This window comes from Coenobita brevimanus, chromosome 92 (assembly GCF_032717465.1).
Source record: "Coenobita brevimanus isolate Jiangsu-jjx chromosome 92, ASM3271746v2, whole genome shotgun sequence".
Lineage (NCBI taxonomy): Eukaryota > Metazoa > Arthropoda > Malacostraca > Decapoda > Coenobitidae > Coenobita > Coenobita brevimanus.
Genome location: NC_137045.1, coordinates 6,029,185 through 6,051,634, shown reverse-complemented (window position 1 = coordinate 6,051,634; position 22,450 = coordinate 6,029,185). Strand labels below are relative to the sequence as shown.

Genomic DNA, 22,450 nt, shown 5'->3' with positions numbered 1-22,450 from the left:
CACACACACTATGGTTCACCGGTCGCGTAAACTGCACTTCCTGTAATTAATCATAAATACAAAGACTAATGACCCCACAGCCTCATAAAACACCTACAGTCATTCACACCACATGATAAACAACATCAATATCTACAAAAATATTTAATAAGGGTATATACTGATCTTCCCCACAAAATTTCGAATGTCATCAATGCATAATAAACTTTTTTTTTTTTACCTGCCTTAACCTACTATAATTAACCTCATCACAACGAGGTCTCTCCTGAACTGACTGAAATCGTATGGCAGTGGAAAAAAGTATTGTATAAAAAGACGTCGCTACACTGAAAGAAATACAACATGCATAATGACAATTTTTTGGACATGATGTATAAGCCTCATTTTCCTTTAACGTCGCCATTATGAGATACACTCCGTCCATCTATCTATCCGTCTGTCTATCTATCTATTTATCTATCTATAGACGCCTTAACTGCGTAGGGACAGACCATGAACAAACTGCTTCCACCCGTCACCCTGTCCTCCACCATCAGGCTGTCCTCCGTCCAACCTACACCAACCCATCACGCCACCTCACCCTCGGTCTCCACTTCCCCTCTCCTTGTCCACCTCACGCACATACACACTCCTAGTCAATCTCTCATTCTCCATTCTCTCCACACGGCATGGAAAATCACAACCGCAATTCGAACCTCTGGCTGCGAATAACTTACCACTGTGTTTTACTTCGGTTAACGCCATACGATTATATAACGTTCACGAGAAACCTAGGACGCCACAAATGCTAAAATTATCATGCTTTACGCGGGAGCTGAGAATGAAGACCTTGGTACTTTATTCCAGCTTAAGACGGGCAATTTTATGCAGCTCACAGAAATTCTCCGCAGCCAACGAGTGCAAAAATCACAAGAATAAATACAGGTCCCTCTGCCTGCGACCTGGTCTTCTTAACTCCAATGACGTGCTTTATCTTCTATTATCGCTACCATCAGACGATTTACTTCAGCTTTGGAGAGCCTTTTCGAAATGGAAGAGTTAGATACAGCCTTCATTAATCACTGCTGGAGGTCTGCCCTAAGTTTACCGAAATCGCTTGGTGGAAATTTAAAAAAATGTCATCGGGGGTTAAATGGAATAATGTGTTCAGGAATCTCGAAACGAACCGAATTTATTTTGCTCATCTTCTGTTCCTATTTCTTTCAATGGACAACTTTTTTGGGTTTTCAGCTTGTTTTCTCTCTCTACTGCACATAAAAAAAAAAAAATGGAAAATACGGTAAAACATTTCATCACTACGAATCACGAGAATAATAACGAAAAAGTCTATGGTAAAGAAAACAACACTTACAGTAAAACAAACAATAAGGTGGGATGGATTGTAGGAAAATTCAGAGCACGAGTCACTAAAAAAATAATAGTGAAAAAATTTAAGCTGAAGAAAATTGGGCAGACATCTGGGTCACTACCTGCGTGGCATTTTGTGAATCAGGCGGCTGCAGCAGGATCAACAAACAGGGGAGCTGGGGAGGAGTGGGGGGGAAAAGGGGAGATTGGAGGAAAGAGGGAGTGTGAGGAGGGAAAGAGGGTGTATGAGGAGGGAAAGAGGGAGTGTGAGGACGGAAAGAGGGAGTATGAGAAAGGAAAGAGGGAGTATGAGGAAGGAAAGAGGGAGTATGAGGAAGGAAAGTGGGAGTATGAGGAAGGAAAGAGAGAGTATGAGGAAGGAAAGAGGGAGTATGAGGAAGGAAAGAGGGAGTATGAGGAAGGAAAGAGGGAGTATGAGGAAGGAAAGAGGGAGTCTGGAGGAAAGAGGGAATAAAGAGCGAGTATGAGAAAGGAAAGAGGGAGTTGGGGGGAAAGTTAAGCTAGGGGGTAGAAGGTTGTTTGGAGGAGGGGAGAGTGTGGAGGAAAGGGGGAGTCTGCAGGAAGCGGGGAGTCAGGGGCAAAGGATGAGTTTGGAGGAAGGCGATGAGTTGGATGGAATGGGGAAGTGGGGAGAAAGGAGGGGGTTTGGAGGAAAGGGGAAGCTGGGGATGAATGGGAATGTTGGGGAAGAGGGTTGAGAGACTTTTTCGATAAGATGGGTAAGGGATTTGGGGATGAGGAGCTGATAAAAAGAAGAAAGAGAAGCTTGAGGAGGAGGAGGAGGAGGAGGAGGAGGAGGAGGAGGAGGAGTGGGCGAAGGTTTAGATCGGGATAATTTGAGTTTGGGGTGAAGGAGAAATTTGGGGTGAGAGAAGTTTGGGGATTGAGGTTGTGGATGTATGAAGAACGAGGAGGGGGAAGGGGATGAGGTAGGAGCCAAAAACGAAGTAACAGAATAAAAATCGAAAACAATCGGCATTATAACACAAGACACACCATCATTCGAACTTAATGAGAAATAGACAAAAAATAAACGAAGGAGAACTGTCAATAGAACGAGACAAAACAAGCAACCATTCAAGCATCACTCAAGCCCTTCAGAGTACGAAATAAATGAAATATGAATGAGGACGGTGGCCATCAAAACCCGTCGTGGCCTTGTGATTGCCAAACAGGTAGGAGAAGCTATACCTGGCCTTCAAAATACCTGCCCTGGTGGAATCAATCAATCCCATCTCGTCTCGTCTCATCGCATCTCTCTCTCTCCAGATCTTCCCCCCCTCCGCCTGTTTTAGTCACGGCGACCCATAATTGCGTCTAACCAGCCTGAAAAATCCACACCAAGACTTAATGGCAGGTTTTCCCCTCGGCGCCACACACCTGACGCCCATGCGGTGTTAAAGTTCATCCTAAATCCAACCCTCAGACGCAAAACTCATTAGCTGTCAGTCTCTCAAGAATGTGCTCACTAACTTTTTCTGTATTAAATGTTTGATTCCACACTTTCCTTGTACGAAAAAAAAAAAAAATGTAAGAAGCGCTCCTCCGTGAGAAGTGTGATAGAATAAACCACATCCACGACAAATAGATATATAAACTTTTTTTTTTTATTCATTTGGGAGCAGAAATAATTACTTGTCTACAATAAACCTGTTCGTCTTCACAAATTTCGAAACAACCTTATACAGTAAAAAAGGTTCATTTACTTACATATACACATCGTCACATATTAATGTACAGACCATTTACCCTCGATTTAAATATCTTAGTATATAACAAAACTAAAATCCTTAACACTAAACAATACTGCGTCTACGAATATCATATGCATGCTGAATCAACTTACCTTGGTCGCGCCACACACTACCTACAATTAACAGTATGCCTAATGTTACTTGGACTGTACCAGGTAGAGGGTGTGTGCAGTGTGTCCTTAACAAGCAGGAGTCAAAGCAAGCAGAGGCGGGCAAGAACTACCATACCAAGGTTAGTGGTTAGTGTGTTAGTCAAGTAACTCACGGGCAGAGGAACCCACATCAGAACTCACACAGAATCCTAATTAAGCCCAAAGAAACCCCGTGTTAAGCCTAACAATCCCATTAACTCAGAAACCCCCATAATAGGTTCACGGGAATCCAGTATTACAACTCTCACTTTCCATACTAAAACCCAGATGAAGAACCCCTTATCAAAATTAAACAGGACCCAGCATTAAATCTCACAACGACAACACGCAAACCTTTACAAGATTAATTTACAGAAACCCATTTTAAAGTTAAGAAGGCCCCATCTTAAATTCACAAAACACCCCATTAAGACCTCAAACATTTCTTAATAAACCCATATAAAAAAACCCACATACTCTCCCATATACCAACCCCCATATATACTCCAACATTCACGACCCCATATTAAACCTGACAGATGACTCCATTTTAATTTCACATACGGTATCGAAATTTAAAAAGAAGGTCATATTTACAAATCTGACACCCACATCAAAATTCACAGATACCACACGTTACACCTTATATTGCACTGAAATTTACTGATACTCCGAGGAAATCTTATAATCAAGGAACCTCATGTTGAGAGAGCCTTATACAACCCAAACATTCCTTTCTGTCCCTCAGTAATATTTAGCATTATGAGGAGCGAGGGGATCAACGAAAGGTAAGAGTAAAGAAAGGTGGGGAGGGGATGAGGTAAAGGAATGAGGATGAGGTAACGGAGGAAAGAAGGGATGAAGTGAGGTAGGAAGGGAGTGCATGGGGTGAGGCAGGGAGGAAGGGATGAGGTGAGGCAGGAAGGGATGGATAAGGTAAGGAAAGAAGGGAGGGATGAGGTGGGGTAGGGAATGAGCTATAAGGTAGGGGAGGATGGGAAAGGTATTGAAATAATATGGGTCAATATCTTGCAGCTGACAAAATATATGCTTAACTCCTTTACTACACGAGGCTTTCCCCTCAACCAAATAAAATATACTCTGGGAAGGCGAATTAATGATGTTTTTGCACTGGCGAGGTTAATGGGATACTTTAAATTCCTGTTCCTTCAGTGTGGCAGGGTTCCCCTAAACTAGGTAAAATCATCTATGGGAAAACAGTACTACATTTTAAAGATGCAATCGTATTCATGGGTTTATTGATAATACTTAGGTGTATTCTTTACGATATCATGATGAAGATATCTTTAGCTTATAATAATTTGGACTACCAATTTAACCCCTCCAGCCCGCGGACGCCATTTGTTTGATTCTTGGTATTACCTGACCATTTTATTTACGGGCAACCTTTCTAGAATAAGTTAATGAAAACTAACCTCTCCAGTAACAGGAAAAAAAAAAAGCATCACAGGCCAGTTAAAATCAAACGGCAGCAGCAAGATATACAAAGCACGTCATCGTTGTGAAGGGCAGTGGTACTTTAGCCATAGCACGTTTTATTATTATTATTTTGGCTGCATCCAGACGATTTTACTTAGCTTTGGCAAAACCTACAATACTGAAGGGACTGAGGAAGGCCACATTTAACCCCTCCAGCTCGAAGGGTCTTAGCAAAGCCGAATAAAATCGTCTGAAGAATACAACACAAAATATGACAAAGTAGTGGAAAAGCCAACCCCTTCAACACAATGACGTACTCCTTATTCCTGCTATCCTGAAATGATTTTATCGTATTCCTTATTTCATCCTTTGCTAAGACAAATAATTTTAAACATTTTAGGAGACACTTGGGATTAAGGGGGTGAAATGTAGTTTTCACTGATCCCTCCACCACAGAAGCTCTAACCCTCAGATGAATGAAATCGTCTGGAGGGGGCAAGAAAACACCAGCTAAATGCCTCACCAGATCAGAGGCGTAAATCTAGTGGGCCCAGCGGGAAGCACTGCCCGGTAATAAGCAGCTAATCTGAAATCTGGTCTGACAGCTTCTGGCCAATTAAAACCTGAATCACCAATACCCCCCCCAAAAAAAAAAAAAAAAAAAAAATGAAGGCAGGGCAGGAAAGAACTTCAGACTAACCTCCCCCCTCTCTCTCTCCTATGACAGACAGTAGGAGTCATGAGGTACGTCTGGCAAGTGGGATAAGGGATAAGTGTTTCTAAGAACCAGTCACATATATAGCTATATACACACACACACACACACACACACACACAAATAACCACGTAAATGCACACACTATCAACAACACACAATCTCTCTCTTTCTCTCTCTCTCTGGCAGGTGGGGTTAGTGCAGAAGTATCACTCGCATCTCACTAACTCATAATGGGGAATGGGGTGATGGTGTGATGGGGAAACGTGCATGTGTGTGTGTACGGGGGGAGGAGAATGATGGGCGTAGGTGTTGTGAATGTGGGTGTTCGATGTGGATATTGGTGTTGGTGTGAGTTTTAAGTGTGGTTGTGGGCGTAGGGTACGTGAGGATGTGGGTGTGGGTATGGGTGTGGGTGTCCTGTGAGTAAGGGTGTGGGTGAGAGTGTAGAACTGAGGTTAAGGTGGATGTGGATAATGTCGGTGTGGGTGGAGGAGGAAAATGGCATATGGAGTAAGAATGTCTCATGTGCAATAAGAGTATTATGGACGGAATGGAGTGGCTGGTGGATGGAATGGGATGGGTTAAGAGGATGGGTGATGTGGGTAAGAGAGACAGAATGGGGCGGAGAGAGGGATGGAACGGGATGGAGGAATGGAGGAGAGGAAAACGTTGAGGGGGAGGAGGAGGAAAACGTTGAGGGGGGAGGGTGAAGTGGAGGAAAACGATGGGGGGGAGGAGCGGGGAAAACGCTGAGGGGGAGGAGGAGGAAAACGTTGAGAGGGAGGAGGAATGGGAGGATAAGAAGGGAAGGGGAGGGTGAGAAGGAATGGGCAGAATGAGAGGAAACGGTCTGGGAGAGGAGTAGATGAGTGGGTTAGAGGACTGGTGAATACGTGGGAAGGGGGGCAGAGGAAAGGGAGGAATGGGAAGTGGAGGCGAAGGGATGGGGAGTGAGGGAAAAGGAAGAGGGAATGTATGAAGAGAGAATCAAAAAGGGAAAAATGAGTGGTGAATGTACGAACGTATGTGGGCGAAGGATGGGTGGGGAAGGGGAAGGGTGAGGAGGGGGAAGGAAGGGTGAGGAGGGGGATGGAGATGCGTGGGAGGAGGAAGAGAGGGAGAGGAGAGGAGAGAGTGGTAAAGTAATTATCGAACATGGAGAAAAAGTGGAGGCAAGTGGAAAAAGTGGAAACGGGGATGTGTAGCGGGCGAGAGAGGGAGGATAGGGGAGAGGAGGAAAGAGGCAAGGAGAGAGGTAACGGAGAGGAGGAGAGGTGTAGAAGAGAGAAGGTGAGGGGTTAGGAAGAGCAGGAAAGGGGTCAGGAGTGAGAGGGAAGGAGAGGCAAGAGGGAAGGAGGGGTAAGAGTGGATGAAAGGTAAGAGGGAAGGAGGGATGAGAGAAGAGGGAAGGAAGTAACGGAGAGGAAAAGAGGGGTAAGTTGGGAGGACGGGGGGATAAAGGGAGAAGAGGGTCAATGGGGGAAGAGAAGAGGGGCAGTAAGAGTGGAGGAAAGGGGAAAGGAGAGAAGAGGTTAGGGGTCAGTTGAGAGGGGAAAGGTAAGTGGACAGGGGAAAAGTAAGTGGAGAAGAGGGGAAGGGGAAGGGGAAAGGAGGGGAGGGGTAAGGGGAGAGGAGGAGGAGAGGGGTAAGGTGACAGGCGAGGAGGGGCAAGAGGAAAGGATGAGTGGGGTATGGCGGGAGGAGGGGAGAGGTAAGAGTAGGGGAGAGGCAGAGGAGAGGAGGGGTAAGAGGGAGGAAGAAAGGGGTAAGAGACAGGGCGCGAGGGAAGCTTGACGGAGGGGGGAGTAAGAACAGGGTCATAGGAAACATTCTGGTGGGGGGACAGCTGAAGGATGGGAGAGAGGTAGGGGGATGAGGAGAGGGGCTATGGGGAGGAGGAGAAGGGTAAGGGGGGATGGCCAGACAGGGAGAGAGGGGTTAACCAGCACGTAGGGGGGGGGGACGAGGGGGGAAGGGTTGGAGAGGAGAGAAGAGATGCAAGACGGCGGTAGGGGTGAAGTGTGGAGTGAGGTAAGTAAAGAGGGGGAGGAAAGCAGCGTGGATAAAGGGATGTGGAAAGGATAGCAGAAGAAGGTATGGGTGAGGAAGAGAAAGAGTGGAGTACAGTATGAAGGAAGAACGAAGACGGAAGTAGAAATATGTAGAAGAGGAGATAAGGAGGGTGAAGGAAGGAGGCAGGAGGCTGGGGGGTGGAGAGAAAATAGGATGGGGAGGAGGGGACAGTGAGGAGGGGAGAGAACAGGAATGTAGGCTGCAGTCTGGAGGTGGAGATGAAGGAGTAGACAAGCGGGGGATAAGGTTGGGGCTGGAGAAGGAAGGAAGGAAGAAAGAAGGAAGGATGGAAAGGAGGAGGGAAGGAACGACTGAAGGAAGGGGGGGATGAGAATAGATGGTATGGGAGGGATGGGGAGAGGACAATGTATGGAGGTAGGAGAAGGAATGGAGTGTGGAGGAAGGTGAGATAGAGGTGATGGGAATGAAGGAGGGCAGGTTGGGGCACGAGAGGATAGGAGAGTGAGAGGAGGGGGAGGAAGAGGAGAACTGAGGAGGATGGTATGGAGGGGAGAGTGTAGAGGAAGGAGGGGAGAGTGTAGAGGAGGGAGGAGAGGAGAGATTGGAGGAAGGTGGGAGAGGGGAGAGAGAGGAGTAAGGTGAGGGGGGAGGGGACAAAGTGAAGGAAGGTGGGGAGGAGGGGAGAGGGTGGAGGAAGGTTGGCGAGAAGGAAAGGGGAGAGGACGTGTTGGGTGAGGGGAGGTTTGTGATGGGAGGGAGGGTGTGAAAGGGTGGAGGAAGGTAGGTGGAGGGGAGAGGAGGGGAGGAAGGTAGGGAGGGGATGAGGGTGAAGAGGGTTTTAGAAAGGCAGGCTTGTGATAGGGAGGAGTACAGAGGGGAGGAAGAGGGAGGCAAGGAACAAGGAGGTAGGTAGGGTAAGTGAGTTGTCGAGAAGAGAGAGGAGGGTAGGTAAAAGAGGAGAATAGTAAAGGGGGAGGGGAGGTGAAAGGAAAAGTGGAGGGATGGGACATGGGAGGAGGGTAGGTAAATAGGTAGTGTGATATGGAGAGGGGTGGGCTGGAGGTACGTAGGTAGGGAGGGAGGCCGAGGAATGGGGGAGGTGGAGGAGGAGAAAGAGGAGGAAGACAGGGAGGCAGGTAGGGGGGTACTGGAAGGGGAGGAGGGGATAGAGAGGAGGAAGGTAGGTAGGTGAGGGAAGGGAGTAGGGGGGTACAAGGAGGGGACGGAGTGTATGCGCAGTCGACTACCAATAGTCATGGAAGCTTCTAAATACAACTCAAAAATCAATAAGCCTCCTCCTCAATTAAAATATCCTGGCCAGTTTTTTCAGCATATACATACGTAGCATGAGGAAAATTTGCATAGGGCCACACGCAGAAAATTTTGGTGTTTTGGTTATGACGAGGATATCGACTCAGAGCCAGCTGGTCGTCAGAGAAAACGGTGCAGGAGAGACTATCTTATTTGCACACCATTACGTAAAGGATATTGATAAACATATTCCGTGGTATATAAGCCCCTAAATTACAAGCATGGTCTATCTTTTGTATTCTCGCTATCTCCAGACGATGGTATTTAGCTCCAAGCACTCTAGCAGCTAACCCTACCAGTCCGAGAAGTCAACCCTGAGCCGAGTATAACTGTCTAGAGATCGCAAGAATAAACTTAAAATGGCGTCCCAAGGGTGAAAAGCTTGAGAACTGAAGGAACATGACGTTACTGAGTAGGGAGATGGGCAGACTTGCTTATCTGCACACAATAATAATAATAATGATGACCAAAAAAAATGTCGACTGCTATCAAGAATCATCGTTGGAGGAGGGATCGTTACTGGGTTGGGTCAGAAATGCTAAAGATCTTTCTGTAAATGTCATTGCTCAAAGGATAAGATGTCAGGCAACTAATGAACACACAAAAATAAATGCAATGACGACGACGACGGGCGACATGATGATGATGATGATGATGATGATGATGATGATGATGATGATGATGAGGAGGAGGAGGAGGAGGAGGGGGAGGAAGAGGAGGACGATGACAAGGACAACAGTAGGATGTGTCATGACGTACTGAAACTTACAGAACGATTAGGTCAATGTAATAATGCATGATGACGGGAGTACTGGGGCCTCTCAGTACTCTATTGTACCCACTTACCTGCATTAGTACTCACATCACAAAACCATCCACCAAACATCACATTCATCCATCAACCTAGTCATCACTATATTCCCACCATGCATTCAGTGTACAGATAAAACAACCCCTCATCCATGCACTTAAATAACATGCGCTGGTCGGTAAATGTGGGAGTATAACAAATCACTACTCATACATTCTTTAAAATTAAGGGAATAAATTACAATACAATACTACTCAAACGTTATTCTGAAAAAAATATGTCTGGTGTGTGTGTGTGTGTGTGTGTGTGTGTGTGTGTGTGTGTGTGTGTGTGTGTGTGTGTGTGTGTGTGTGTGTGTGTGTGTGCTGGAATTTCTGTCAGGATAATAACCAGCAAATATCAAGTGGTTTTGTGTTCTGTTCTGTTCTGTAGTATATTAGACGTTGAGAAAAATCATATCCTCACTCCAGTCACTAAATGATTTTGAGAAAGTCTGTCCTATAGTTAAAATATGGGTATCTGGGACCATAGACTTTAATCGGCAATTTCTCTCTCTCTCTCTCTCTCTCTCTCATTATTCATACCCTGTTTTCGTCTCTTCCTCTCCACCACTTTTTCCACTTTTATTTAATGTCTCGTCGGAACTGTGAATATTTCATTAGGTTTAGTGCATTATGGAATTCTCTCTCTCTCTCTCTCTCTCTCTCCCCCCACATGCCCTACTACGTGCTCTTGCCAAATGATCTCCCAAACCACTGACCAACGCCACTGGCTCTCTCAACTTCCTCTCCACATTCCACCCATCCACATCTGTTCCACCAGCCACAACACAACCACTGCCTTCCACACTCACTCCAGAACACACATTTCCATCTACAATTCTGCTTATAATCTCATCTACACTCTGACAATCGACCAGGTATAATCTATCTCTTATCATTCATTAAATCATAAAGTATCCCATTAACATACCCTTTGTCCCATTCCCACCTATTCAAAGCCCATCAACTGATTTACCTATTAATCAAAAGACCATTATCCACTATTCAACCAACTCACCTACCACTACATTATGCATTATGCACTGTTTCATTTGTATACAGCCTTGGCAAAACTCTTATCAATCCGCTTTTTTTTAATCCATCTGCCAACTGACCCTATCAAACATCCAAACGTCTCCCTTATCAACACACCAATCCATCAACCTCTACCCCATCAACTGTCCAACGCTTAACATCATCAGTCCGCCCATAGAACTAAAATTCACTGGCCCACTAACCCACCCAAACTAAATTCAACACCCACTCCTCCAACCAACCAACCAACCCAACCCCTACCCCATCACACCACACACTTCCTACCCCACCCACTAACCAGCCTACCATCACATTTAAACAACAACGACCCACCCACCCTATTCCCCATCTAGCATCCCACCCACTACACTGAAATTCATCCACCCACTCCCCTTCTATTTCGGGTGCCATACAGTTTGCTCCGTGAGTCACCTTCTACCGTCCCCACCCACTATACGGAAACCCACCCTTCCAATACTCCACCAGCCCACACACCCTCTGCTATCTATACCACTCATCCTCCACCCTTCCTTTCATCCCACTCACTACTCTGATATCCACCTACTCCCCTTCTTCCTCTTCTTGGGGTTCAGCTGCCGTGCATGTTCGTTCCTTGAGTCACTTCCTACTGCATCATCCAAGCCACCCACTCACCCTTTACCTAAGCAACCCACCCGTACAAGTCACCTTTTACCTCACCCACTAAAGTCCACCCATTCACTGACCTACCTACCTTAAATTCCAGTATCCACTTCCAAATTCACCCACCCACGGACCCCATTTTTCAACCATTCACTCACTTCATTCATCCATCCACTCCTCTCACGTTCCAAGGGTTGACGTGCTAGGTAAGTCCGCCTCGTGAATAATTCCATCAAGCTTATTGTCTAATGAACAAAGAAAGCACTCACTCAAGAAACCCACCCAGTTTACACGATCTACCCACCCATTCTCCGTTACACCAGCCCACACAGGTTTTACCCCACCCACTAACCAACCCAACCACTAAAATGATACCCACCCACCATACCACACCAACCCGCCCATCTTCTCCCCCATCAGTTAAAATGATATCCACCCGACCATTATACTGAGATCTATCCACTCGTTATTCAACTCAACCATACCCCCACCACCCATTCTAAACGCACCATGCCTTTCCCCATTTTTCAATCTAACCACCCATTAATTCATACGTTCACCCACCAGCCCACCCCGCCACCCTAAATCTACCACCCTTTCCTCCCTCTTCCAAGCAACCCACCCATTAACCCGTCCATCCACCTACCTGCCCACCAAATTAAATTCACCACCCCTTCCTCCCTCTTCCAATCCAGACCCCTATTAATATCCACCCACCCTGCCCTTCGCCCTCTTCCTTGTGCTGTGGTGCCATGCATGTACGTTCCGTGAGTCACCTAGGTTGCTCGCTGCACTACTGCCAAGACTACTGTAAAGCGGCTGAGTCCAGGCTGGCAGCAGCTACAGGAGGGGGTGATGGGGTGTATTAATATTCCTACTGGCAGGCTCTCCCTTATCCACACAGCCAACAGTTTAGTTTTTCTCAACAGGTTATAATGATAGTGTTGTTTTATTCTTCTTGACCAATATATTTTTTCGTCTTAGAGGCCTCCCGCACTGAAGAGGCTCAAAAAAAGAAAAAAAAAAGTATCTCCAGAATTGCAATGAATCGTTTGGAGAAGGCACAAATTAAAATAAAAAATGAAAAAGAAATTAATCCTCGTTGTGTGACTACGTTTTCATCCCATCTAAATGAAAAAACCCAAGGGCTCTTTTTTTTTTTTTTTTTTTTTTTTTTTTTTTTTTTTTAAAGGGGGATCAGGGTTTCGTTTTCAACTTATGCATTATTTCTTTATCATCTGATCTGTCTGTTGGCTGCATGGGGGTCAGGGAGTGAGGGAGGTGAAAAAAAATAAACTAGGTGAAAGGAATCAGATATAGAGGAGGGAAGCTGCAGTGCCGGGTTAGCCAAAACTTCATTAATAAGGGGGTTAAATCAACAAGGAATCCAAATCATTATAGGTAAGGAAAAAATAAGAGATATATATAAGTGGCGGGAGAACACGACTCACATAGGCTTGTCGTCATTGGCCCCACGAGACTCGCTCAGGGTGGCCAACATAACTCGTGACCTGCAAATATTTCATAACTGTTAGCCACCACCAAGGGGTAACGATGGCAGCTCTGGAGGCAAGGGGAAATAAAAAAATAAAAAAAAAACGGAGAAAGGTGTTATTTTTAAGGGAAGGGCGGAATTATTATAATGGGAAAATTGAGGATTAGCAGGAGAAAAAAATGCATAGGAGAAAAAAGCCTATAGGAAGTATGTAAAAAAAAAAAATGCAAAGAAGAAGAGCATATTAAAGAAAAAGAATAATGGAACTTTCAAAGAGAAGAATGAGAAGTAAGAGACAACAGAAAAGAAAAACATTAAGTACACGATAAAAAAGAGAGGTAAATGGAAACGAAGAGGAAAATTTGGATGATGAACAACAACAAGAGGTTGAGATGGAATATTAGGGATGGGAAACTGTAAAAAAAAAATAATAAAAATAAAAATAAATAAGGCTATGGAGGAGGAATGAACAGTAGGAAAACTGAAGAGAAAAGTAGACCAGAGAAAGGAGAAAACTAATGAGAGAGAGAGAGAGAGAGAGAGAGAGAGAGAGAGAGAGAGAGAGACTCATAAAGGAAAGATGAAATCTTAGGGCCTGAGGGAAACTGGAAATAAAAAGCAAGGTATGAAGAAAATATTTTGGAAGAGAACTGCAAATCAACAGCATGAGAATATACAGCATAACAAAGACAAGGAATTTAAACGAAGAATGAAACAGCGAACAAGACAAAGAATTTTAGAATAAAGAATATACAGTAAAAAGGAGAGATGGCATTTTAGGGAAAAGGAAAACCATTAAAAAAAAAAAAAAACAAGAGAGGGAGGAGTGAAGAGGGCCAAATAAACAGGAAAGAGAGGGAATGGGGATAAAGAGGAGCATTATGTATAAAGCACTAGCATATATAAAAGTGACAGATGTATTAAGAGTTTAGGTACAGCTGAAAACAATTAGCACTGGGATTCCTTAACCATAATACAGCAATATGAACAATGGTTCGTCACCCACTTGCAATAAAATACCAAAAACATATGCACAGGTAGGGTCATTAGTTTTGCTACATGTCTCAAGCTTCGAATCAAGGAAACGAGACTCCGGCCTTCTTTAATATTAAGGATAAGATCTCATCATGTTTTGACAACGTTTTTGTGACAGGGTAAAAGAACTATTCACCACAATTCTACGATCATTGCCATATACGTCTTGGGTTTCGACCCAATGAAGCAAGATTCAAAGGTGTACTCTTGTTGGCATACATGGAGAAATCTTAGGACTTCTTCCTCAGATTTACCGGTATATATTATTTACTTGTTTATCTGTTTATTTTTATATCCTTTGCAAATTACACCTTAATAATCTTGTTATTTATACATATTTAAATCTAACGACATACACTGCATCGGAAACTTATAAGATGATACTAAGGTGTAATGGGCAAACTAATTCGTTGAAGAAGAAGTGTTACGATATCTCCAAGCCAAAATGAATACGGCTGAACATCTCATTAGGTTCTAACATGTTTGAGACTGTAACGAAACTATTGACCGCAACTTTAAACACACAGTAAAAATCTCCTCCTTACTCTTACACAGCTACAAGGGACGTGGGTCAGAATAAATCCAAAAATGAACTAGCAATCACAATTTTTATCTAAGGTAGTGAGCATCAACTGAACGAAACAGTTCTGAACCTCAGCGTTTGTACCTGGGTATGAGTAGGGAGAAGGTTTTGGCCGTGTCTGTACACGGTTGAATGATACAGAAATCCCAATACTAAAGTCTTCAGATGTCCTCATTTTCTTTTCAGAGCATTAGGAAAGCACTGATGAAAAAAAAAAAAAGATACTTGTCACTCGTCTTAAAAGAAAGGGAATAATTTGTCACATGAGAGATAGTAGCTGAGTAGCCTTTAATATGAGTTTATCACATTACACTCAAACTAAAGTCTGATCTACTTGTGCTATGAGAATGTAAGTTACCATAGCCTGACGTCAACCCAGAGGGGGCACACAACACTAGAAATTATGTACACAACACCCATGATGCACACACAAACAACATCAACACGTACAACCTTCCAACAACAACAACAACAACCTTCCAAAAACAACTAAAAAAAATTTCACCATCAAAAACACGTACAACCTTCCAAAAACAACTTTCCAACAGTAATAACTACAATCTTTCAACAATAACAATAACTACGTCTTCCATCAACAGCAAATATCTTTAAAAAACAACAAATACTACCTTTCAATAACAACACCTACCTTCCAACAATAACTACCAACTTCCTAGTACGACAAGAAATACAAGTTTCTAACAACAATAACTACTACAACCTTTAAACATCAACTACAACCTTCCAAAAACAACATCTACCTACACATTTTCACCATTAACAACAACCTTACAATTACAATTTTTCATTAACAATAAATACTACAACCTCAACATTAACAAGTACAACCACCCAACACCAACATCTTCAACAAATATCCCACCATTTACAGTAAAGCGTTCCAACAATAACCTAAATAACTAGCCTCTCCCAGCAACTACAATAACACTCATCCAACAACTAAAATGTTCCCTCTATAACCTTCCCCTTTCAACAAGAACAAAAGCAATCACAACATTTCCCCATCTACAAACCATAACAACCACAACCTCTAGCTACAACATCACCCCTCCAGCCAGAACAAGAGCTACTACTACTACTCCTGTTACAACCTTGCATTAACAGTACTATGACAACAACTACGACTTTTTAAGACGAACTACAACATCCATGAATCCAATCCTCCAGCAACACAGCCACGGAACGACCCACGACGATATAACGATCCCCAACCACGGAGACGCAGCACCAGAACGACCACAGTCATAGGACGACATTCAGTCAGATCCACAACCACAGAAACACAGTCAAAGAACGACCCTCAATCGCAGGATCAGTCACAAAACGACCATCAACCACAAAATTACCCACAACCACAGAAGGACCCTCAACCACGGAACCACATCCACGGAACGACCCTCGACCGTAAAACTACATCCACGGAAGGACCTCCAACCCAAAACCCATGCTACACAACGACCCGGATCCATCACAGCCACAGAATGCTTCACAAATACAGAACGACCCCCAATCACGGGAAAATCCACAACCACAAATAAATGTAGACCCACAACCACAAAAACCTACTAACAGAAATATAAGCAACGACCAAAAACCAAACCAAAACAGATTAAAAAAAAAAAAAAAACAATGCCACAGTTAACGAAAAATCCACGGACCGATCATAACCACAACCAGAAGCAACATCCGCTATCACTGAAACGCAGATCCACCCATCCCATCCACAACCCACCCGTCGAGGCAATGGAAGACACTCGACACCAGAACAACCTGAACTCACAACCAAAGCCACAAAACGACTGAAAACTACGCCAGATATGATATAACGAAGGACGACGCAGAACCACAACCATCATCAAGGAAAACAATACACTCACAAAGAACTAACACCTCTTTCCACCCCACGTTATCCTCCCCAGCGATTAAAGAAGCTTCCACACTCAAAGATAAACCTCAAACCAAAGATAAACCCACAAGCAAACAGAGCAAACACCTCCTCTTCCTCGCAACCTCTCTTCCAACGACTAAAAAAAGACCCACAACCACACAGGATCACCCAAATAAATCTTAATTGCGGTTTCTCTTTCCTTCCACGATTAACTCCTTTGAAGCCATGAAAGGGTTTAATGTCCATGTCCAGAATCACGGCCACAGAGAAACTCACAGCAACAACCATGAAACCAACCAAACCAACGGATGACCCGCTACCGCAACCAACAAGAGAAAAATCCGCTACCAAAAGACAATTCACAGCCGCAGTAGTAAATAAATAAATAAGTAAATGAAGTCCACAACCACAGCACGATCTACATTCACAGACCGACTCATAACCAAAGGAAATATAGACAACCATTTAATAACCCCTTCATCAGAACCAACTAATACACATACGATGAACAACCACAACAAAAGAAATGACCAGGGCCCACGATATTACCGATTCTAAGAAGACAGAACCACAACCACAGAACGCCCCTCAACCCTGAATGCTATACAACCACAGAATAACTCACTACCATAAACTAGAACCACAGAAAATACCCAAAACCATAACCACAGAAAATACCCAAAACCACAACCACAGAAAATACCTACAACCACAACCACTGAAAATATCCACAACCACGGCCAGAGAAGGCAATAACTAGAAAATATACCCACAACCACATCAAACCCTATTTATCACAGAAAATAACCATTCCATAACCATAGGAAAGACCCACAACCACAACCCACAACCACAGAAATTACTCACAGACCTTCTAGCAACCTCTTTCCCTCCCCCACAACTTACCCCTCGGAGGCGATGGAGGAGTTCCGAGACATGCTCTTGGGCGACATCTCGAAGTCTGAGTCGCTGCGATAGAGGAAGCTTTCGCGGCGCTGCGGGAAGTTCTGCAGCACCAGGCCCGCAGACGGGGAAGTGCCGTCAAGGGGGCTGCGGCCGGGGGAGGTTCCATTCTCGACATCGAAGCTGAAAGGAGAGAAACAAGAATGGTTATACACGAGTCGCGGCCATAATTGTTTAACTGATAATACAGAATGTCAGATGTAATTCTCAACTATTTAACTGGCTATAATATTACAGGAACAGCTATATAAAATGAAGCTCGTCTCTCGACATCGAACCTAGAAAGAGAAAGTGGGTAATTGTTGTAGGTTCCATTAAAAAATAAAATGATCATCAGTACTGGAAAAGAATACGCCTTAGTTACACCATTCTGAAGATTCATTGTATGTGCTAAATGAGATTACAGGCACTACCCATCCATCAAAAGATTCCCATCATCAGTTTATACATGCAATGTAGTGTTGAAGGCGACACTGAAATTTAGACTAGTTTATGACTCACTCTTCTCCGTTTTCTCTTTGCTCTATACACGAGAGAAAATGTAAAGAATTTCAGGACAAACGCTAAAATATTATGATTATTTCAGATTAAGGTGCTTCCGTAGCATACTTCACACATAATCATACATTCAGGTGCTGTGCTTTAACATTATACTAAATAAATAGGTATGCATTTTTATGGTCATGTTTACTACAGAGACTGCACATGGGTCCATGTGCTCGATGATCGATATTTAACATTTTCATAAAAATATTTACACACACACACACACACACACACACACACACTACGAGACTCTTGTATGATGTCAGAGAAATAGTGATTTCTCCGGCTGTGCTTTTCTTTTTTTTTTGTCTTTAATTATTTAACTATTATTATTATTATTATTATTATTATTATTATTATTTGGCGCCTGAAAATATGCTGACACATTCCTATGAAGAACTGATAACTCGACTGGCTGGAGAGATTTTAAGAAGCTTCTATAACCACCAATTCAACAATGTTATGCGTTTATTCCTTGCTACTGTGAAACTATTTACTTCGACAAAGGAGGGACTTTGGTCTACAGACACCGACAGATTCGTGGTCAATAATTCCTGTACATGTCTACGGTGAATTTCTACTTGATAGCTTAAGAACGATCTCAGAAGGTTCGGACACGGTTCAGAGACGCTGTAAAGGCAATGTACTGTACTATTTTTACTTTAAACTGGCCTAAAACTTCCATCTCTCCGTTTTGAGGGCTGACCTGTAGCAATAGATCAATACTAAAACATGATGATAGTCACTAAGTGCACTGTCTTATCCTGCCACTGAGATAAATGACAGAAGCTGCAACAGGACGTAAAATTTGGACCAAGTTAAAGTGAAAAGAGTAGCCTAGAGTGACCACAGCCGCACCTGGTCCACCTCTTCGCTGTTCCACCCTCTCACACACAAACTGCATTCCCAAATTACATCGCTGTCACAAGTGGTAATTGCAATGTCCCTACGCCTACAGTTCCTCAAAAATCATTCACTGTTTTTAGGTCAGAACACTAGCGCTTTGACGGCTACAATGTGGTAAACGGCACTGGCTGACAACAGGAAACTAAAACCGAATATACAACTTTAAGCTTTGCATTACGGTAATTTTTCTTTACCTCCAGACGACTTTATTCAGAACTGGAGAAACTTTACCTAACAGTAGGGGACATTTTCGTCTTCTCCTCTTCTGCTTCTCACTTTTCCTGCAATCTGATATTCCGAAGCTGGGAGAGGCTTGGTTTGTCTCAGGCCATAGGTGACTTTCTCTGGCATGATGCATCGGGGAGGAAAGTGACGGATATTCCCTAAGTGTAAGTAGACGCAGTGTAACAGCATGAGAAATTTTGTCGCTGACTGTACATGTGTTTAATATCCGCATTTCCCTACAGTGCAACTCAGTCCTTCTTCTTGTAATGTACAGGAAACTGCAAGAAAAGCTTCACACACACACATACTGTATATGGCCATGTTATGAGCTCCTTGAATTCGATGACGGTTCCTTATTCTTGCTACCTCTAGACGATTTATCTTAGGACGGACTTCTCGAACTGAAGGTGTTAGATAGAGCCTTCATTAACTACTCATCTACCTAGGGGATTTCCTGAACAAAATAAAGTGCTGTCATCAACTAAAATAAAATTTAAAAAGACATCACCGCAGTAAAGGCATTAAACCTAATAGAGTCAAAAAGCAAGCAAGCCCCTAATTTTTAAGCGATGAGGTATATGAAAAAGGGGGGTGTAAGTTGGGGAGAGGGGAGCCTAATGGTGGAGAACAAAGTGACATGGAGGCGATTTAATAGCTGCTACCCGGGATTAAGGCGACTGGCTTTGGATGGATAGATAACATTTTTTTCAACACTTATATTTGTTGGACGTGAACAGCCTGCGTCTCACATTACAGCGTCTGGTCAGAAACGATACAGCAAGGTCAGACATGTTCTCATCTGTCACATGATTCAGAAATTATAAAACATGTGAACTTGTCCACACTTTCGCGCTATCAGCTTAAATATCACGGACCACAATATATTTCAATACTGTATCTGTGTACCGCATCTTTCATCAGTGTCAGTGTATCGCATCTTTCATTACTGTATCAGTGTACTGTATTTCATTACTTTCAGTGTACCATATCTTTCAGTACCGGACCAGTGTACCTTAACCTCCATTACCTTATCAGCATACCGATCCTTCGTCGCTGTATCAATACATCGTATCTTTCATTACTTTATCAGCGTACCGTGGCGTTTATATTCTGTTACAAAAACATAAATTACGAAATATACCGTAGCAAGAATTGGTTCTATTCATTAGGGGTGTTATTTACAAAACAGTAAGTAAGCGAGGGAGCTGAAAGTATGTAACAAAGGACGTGCCAACAAAGCATATCGGAGTGACGGTATCTTTCAACAACCAGGTGACGCATTTTATATTTTATTCTTATCACCAGACGATTTTATTCACTGAGGACGGACTTCCGGTGGTGAAGGGGATAATGATGGCTATATACGAATAACCCCTCTAGTTTGAAAGGTTTTATTTGAAACTGAATACATTTGTCTGGCGGTAAAAAAAAAGAAAGAAAGAAAGAAAAAAGCCAACAGAAGGGTTTACACTACTCAAGGAGAGCGAGGCAGAGGGTGAAAGCAACATAGGATCTGGAAGGAAAACACGATGACGTGACGGTATCATTAAAGATTCATATTATATACGGTATTAGTTTCCTTGCACCTTCTGATAATTTTTATCAACGTGGGAAGGACTCCTTGCATTAGGAGTGTTAACTATAGGAAAATCTAACTCCTCCAGCTCCAGAAGTCTCTCTAAAAATGATGGTAGACAGAACAAGATAAAAAAAAAACGTAAATCATGAGACTGAAGGTTTGATGCTGTGTAAAATGAGTGAAGGAGGGGAGTGTATGCAACAAAGGATCCGGCAACAAAGCATAATGACGTGACACCGACATCAATCACGCGACACCCCCTCTTGTGCTCGCGTCACGCCTCCTCAACCGCACCAGGAAACATTTCAGTTCTCCTTGTGTGGGAATAAAAGTGTTTAGTTTCTTTCAGCCACCGCATTCACACACACACACACAAAACTTACACCTCACCCTCCCAATAATACCATGACGTCATTTGGTCTCGTGACGCGACAAATTTCACTCCCCCCCCTTTTATTTTTTTTGGCTCTGTTCTTGCTATCAGAAGACGGTTTTATTTAACTTATGTGGGACTCTTCGTAATTAAAGGGATAAAGACAATTCCCAAACGATGACTGTACAGTGTGAGGTAAAAAAGATCTACCACCACGAAACGCAGTCGGCTATACCCTGCAACAGTTAACCCCTTCAGTACGGTGACGGCTGCTTTAGTATGTTCTTGTTACTATCATTCTGGTTTATTCAGCTAGGAAGAAATTTCAAAACGAATGAGTTAAATATGGCCTGACATTCGCTACTAAAGTGTTCTTCTTAAACTCTCCTTAATAACTCGTACGATAAGCGAAGGAATGCAAATAAAGAAGTCATCGTAATGAAGAGGCTAATATATGGAATGTCCTTCTACTTCATCTTCCCAGAATCCTTCATGTGGATGGGCAGTTTAGGGAGGAGTATCTCTAAGGAAAAGCAACGCAATAATAAATAAAACTCAGAATATCGCTGCCGAAACACACAGACAAGCAGTCAAACAAATCCACACACATCAACCATAGTCGCTTCTGTACTCTTTCACCCCCAAAGGTTCGTGTAAATATCGACATTATTATCTTTCTCGTGTCACACCCAACCACAAATATCGATACTTCCCGGTGATAAAGATGGTGCGGCTGAAACATAAGTGTGGTGGCGGCGGGAGGTGTGGTTTGTGGTTAGGAGGTGGAATTGAGAAGGCTTTTATCATTTTAACCTGAGGCAAGACTTATGCGGCGGAGTGGCTGTGAGGTGCGGATGAAGTGTTGGCTGGTGTGGTGGAGATGTTGCGCTTGTGGTGGTAAAGACGATGGACTGTGGATGAGGCATGGTTAGCATGTGTGGAGAGAATGTGTGGCTGCGGTGGTGTAACTGGTGTGGATGGTATGTGCATGGCATGTGGATGGTTTGTGACTGGTATGCGTGGAATGTGACTGAGGTGTTCCTGGACGTCGTTGGAGTGTGACAAGTGTGGATGGTATGCTGAGGTGTGGATGGTACGGTGCTGGAGTGTGCCAGGTGTGGATGGTATGCTGAGGTGTGGATGGTACGGTGCTGGAGTGTGCCAGGTGTGGATGGTATGCTGAGGTGTGGATGATATGGTGTTGGAGTGTGACAGGTGTGGATGGTATGCTGAGGTGTGGATGGCACAGTGTTGGAGTGTGACAGGTGTGGATGGTATGCTGAGGTGTGGATGGCACAGTGTTGGAGTGTGACTGGTGTGGATGGTATGCTGAGGTGTGGATGATATAGTGTTGGAGTGTGACTGGTGTGGATGGTACGCTGAGGTGTGGATGATATAGTGTTGGAGCGTGACTGGTGTGGATGGTACGCTGAGGTGTGGGTGGTACAGTGGCTGGTGTGGCTGAGGGGAATAAAAAGTGGATGCAATGTAAGAATTGTAAGATACTGAATGATGAATGTGTATGTAAATGAGTATGAATGAATGAATGAA

The 22,450-nt window shown here is 43.6% G+C and overlaps 1 protein-coding gene across 5 annotated transcripts in view; it reads right to left on the bottom strand.

Annotated features, from left to right (window-relative positions):
• The window catches only part of dnc (phosphodiesterase dunce), a 405,280-nt gene that overhangs the window by 271,713 nt on the left and 111,117 nt on the right, over positions 1 to 22,450 (bottom strand). For 3 of the 5 annotated variants that reach the window (XM_080282056.1, XM_080282057.1, XM_080282058.1), the window contains exons 2-3: positions 17,214 to 17,393; positions 12,737 to 12,796 (exon numbers count right to left, since the gene is read on the bottom strand). In XM_080282056.1, the coding sequence (XP_080138182.1) occupies positions 12,737 to 12,796; positions 17,214 to 17,393 (240 nt within the window). The remainder of the gene's footprint in view (positions 1 to 12,736; positions 12,797 to 17,213; positions 17,394 to 22,450) is intronic. The other 2 variants (XM_080282059.1, XM_080282061.1) reach the window with 1 other exon arrangement.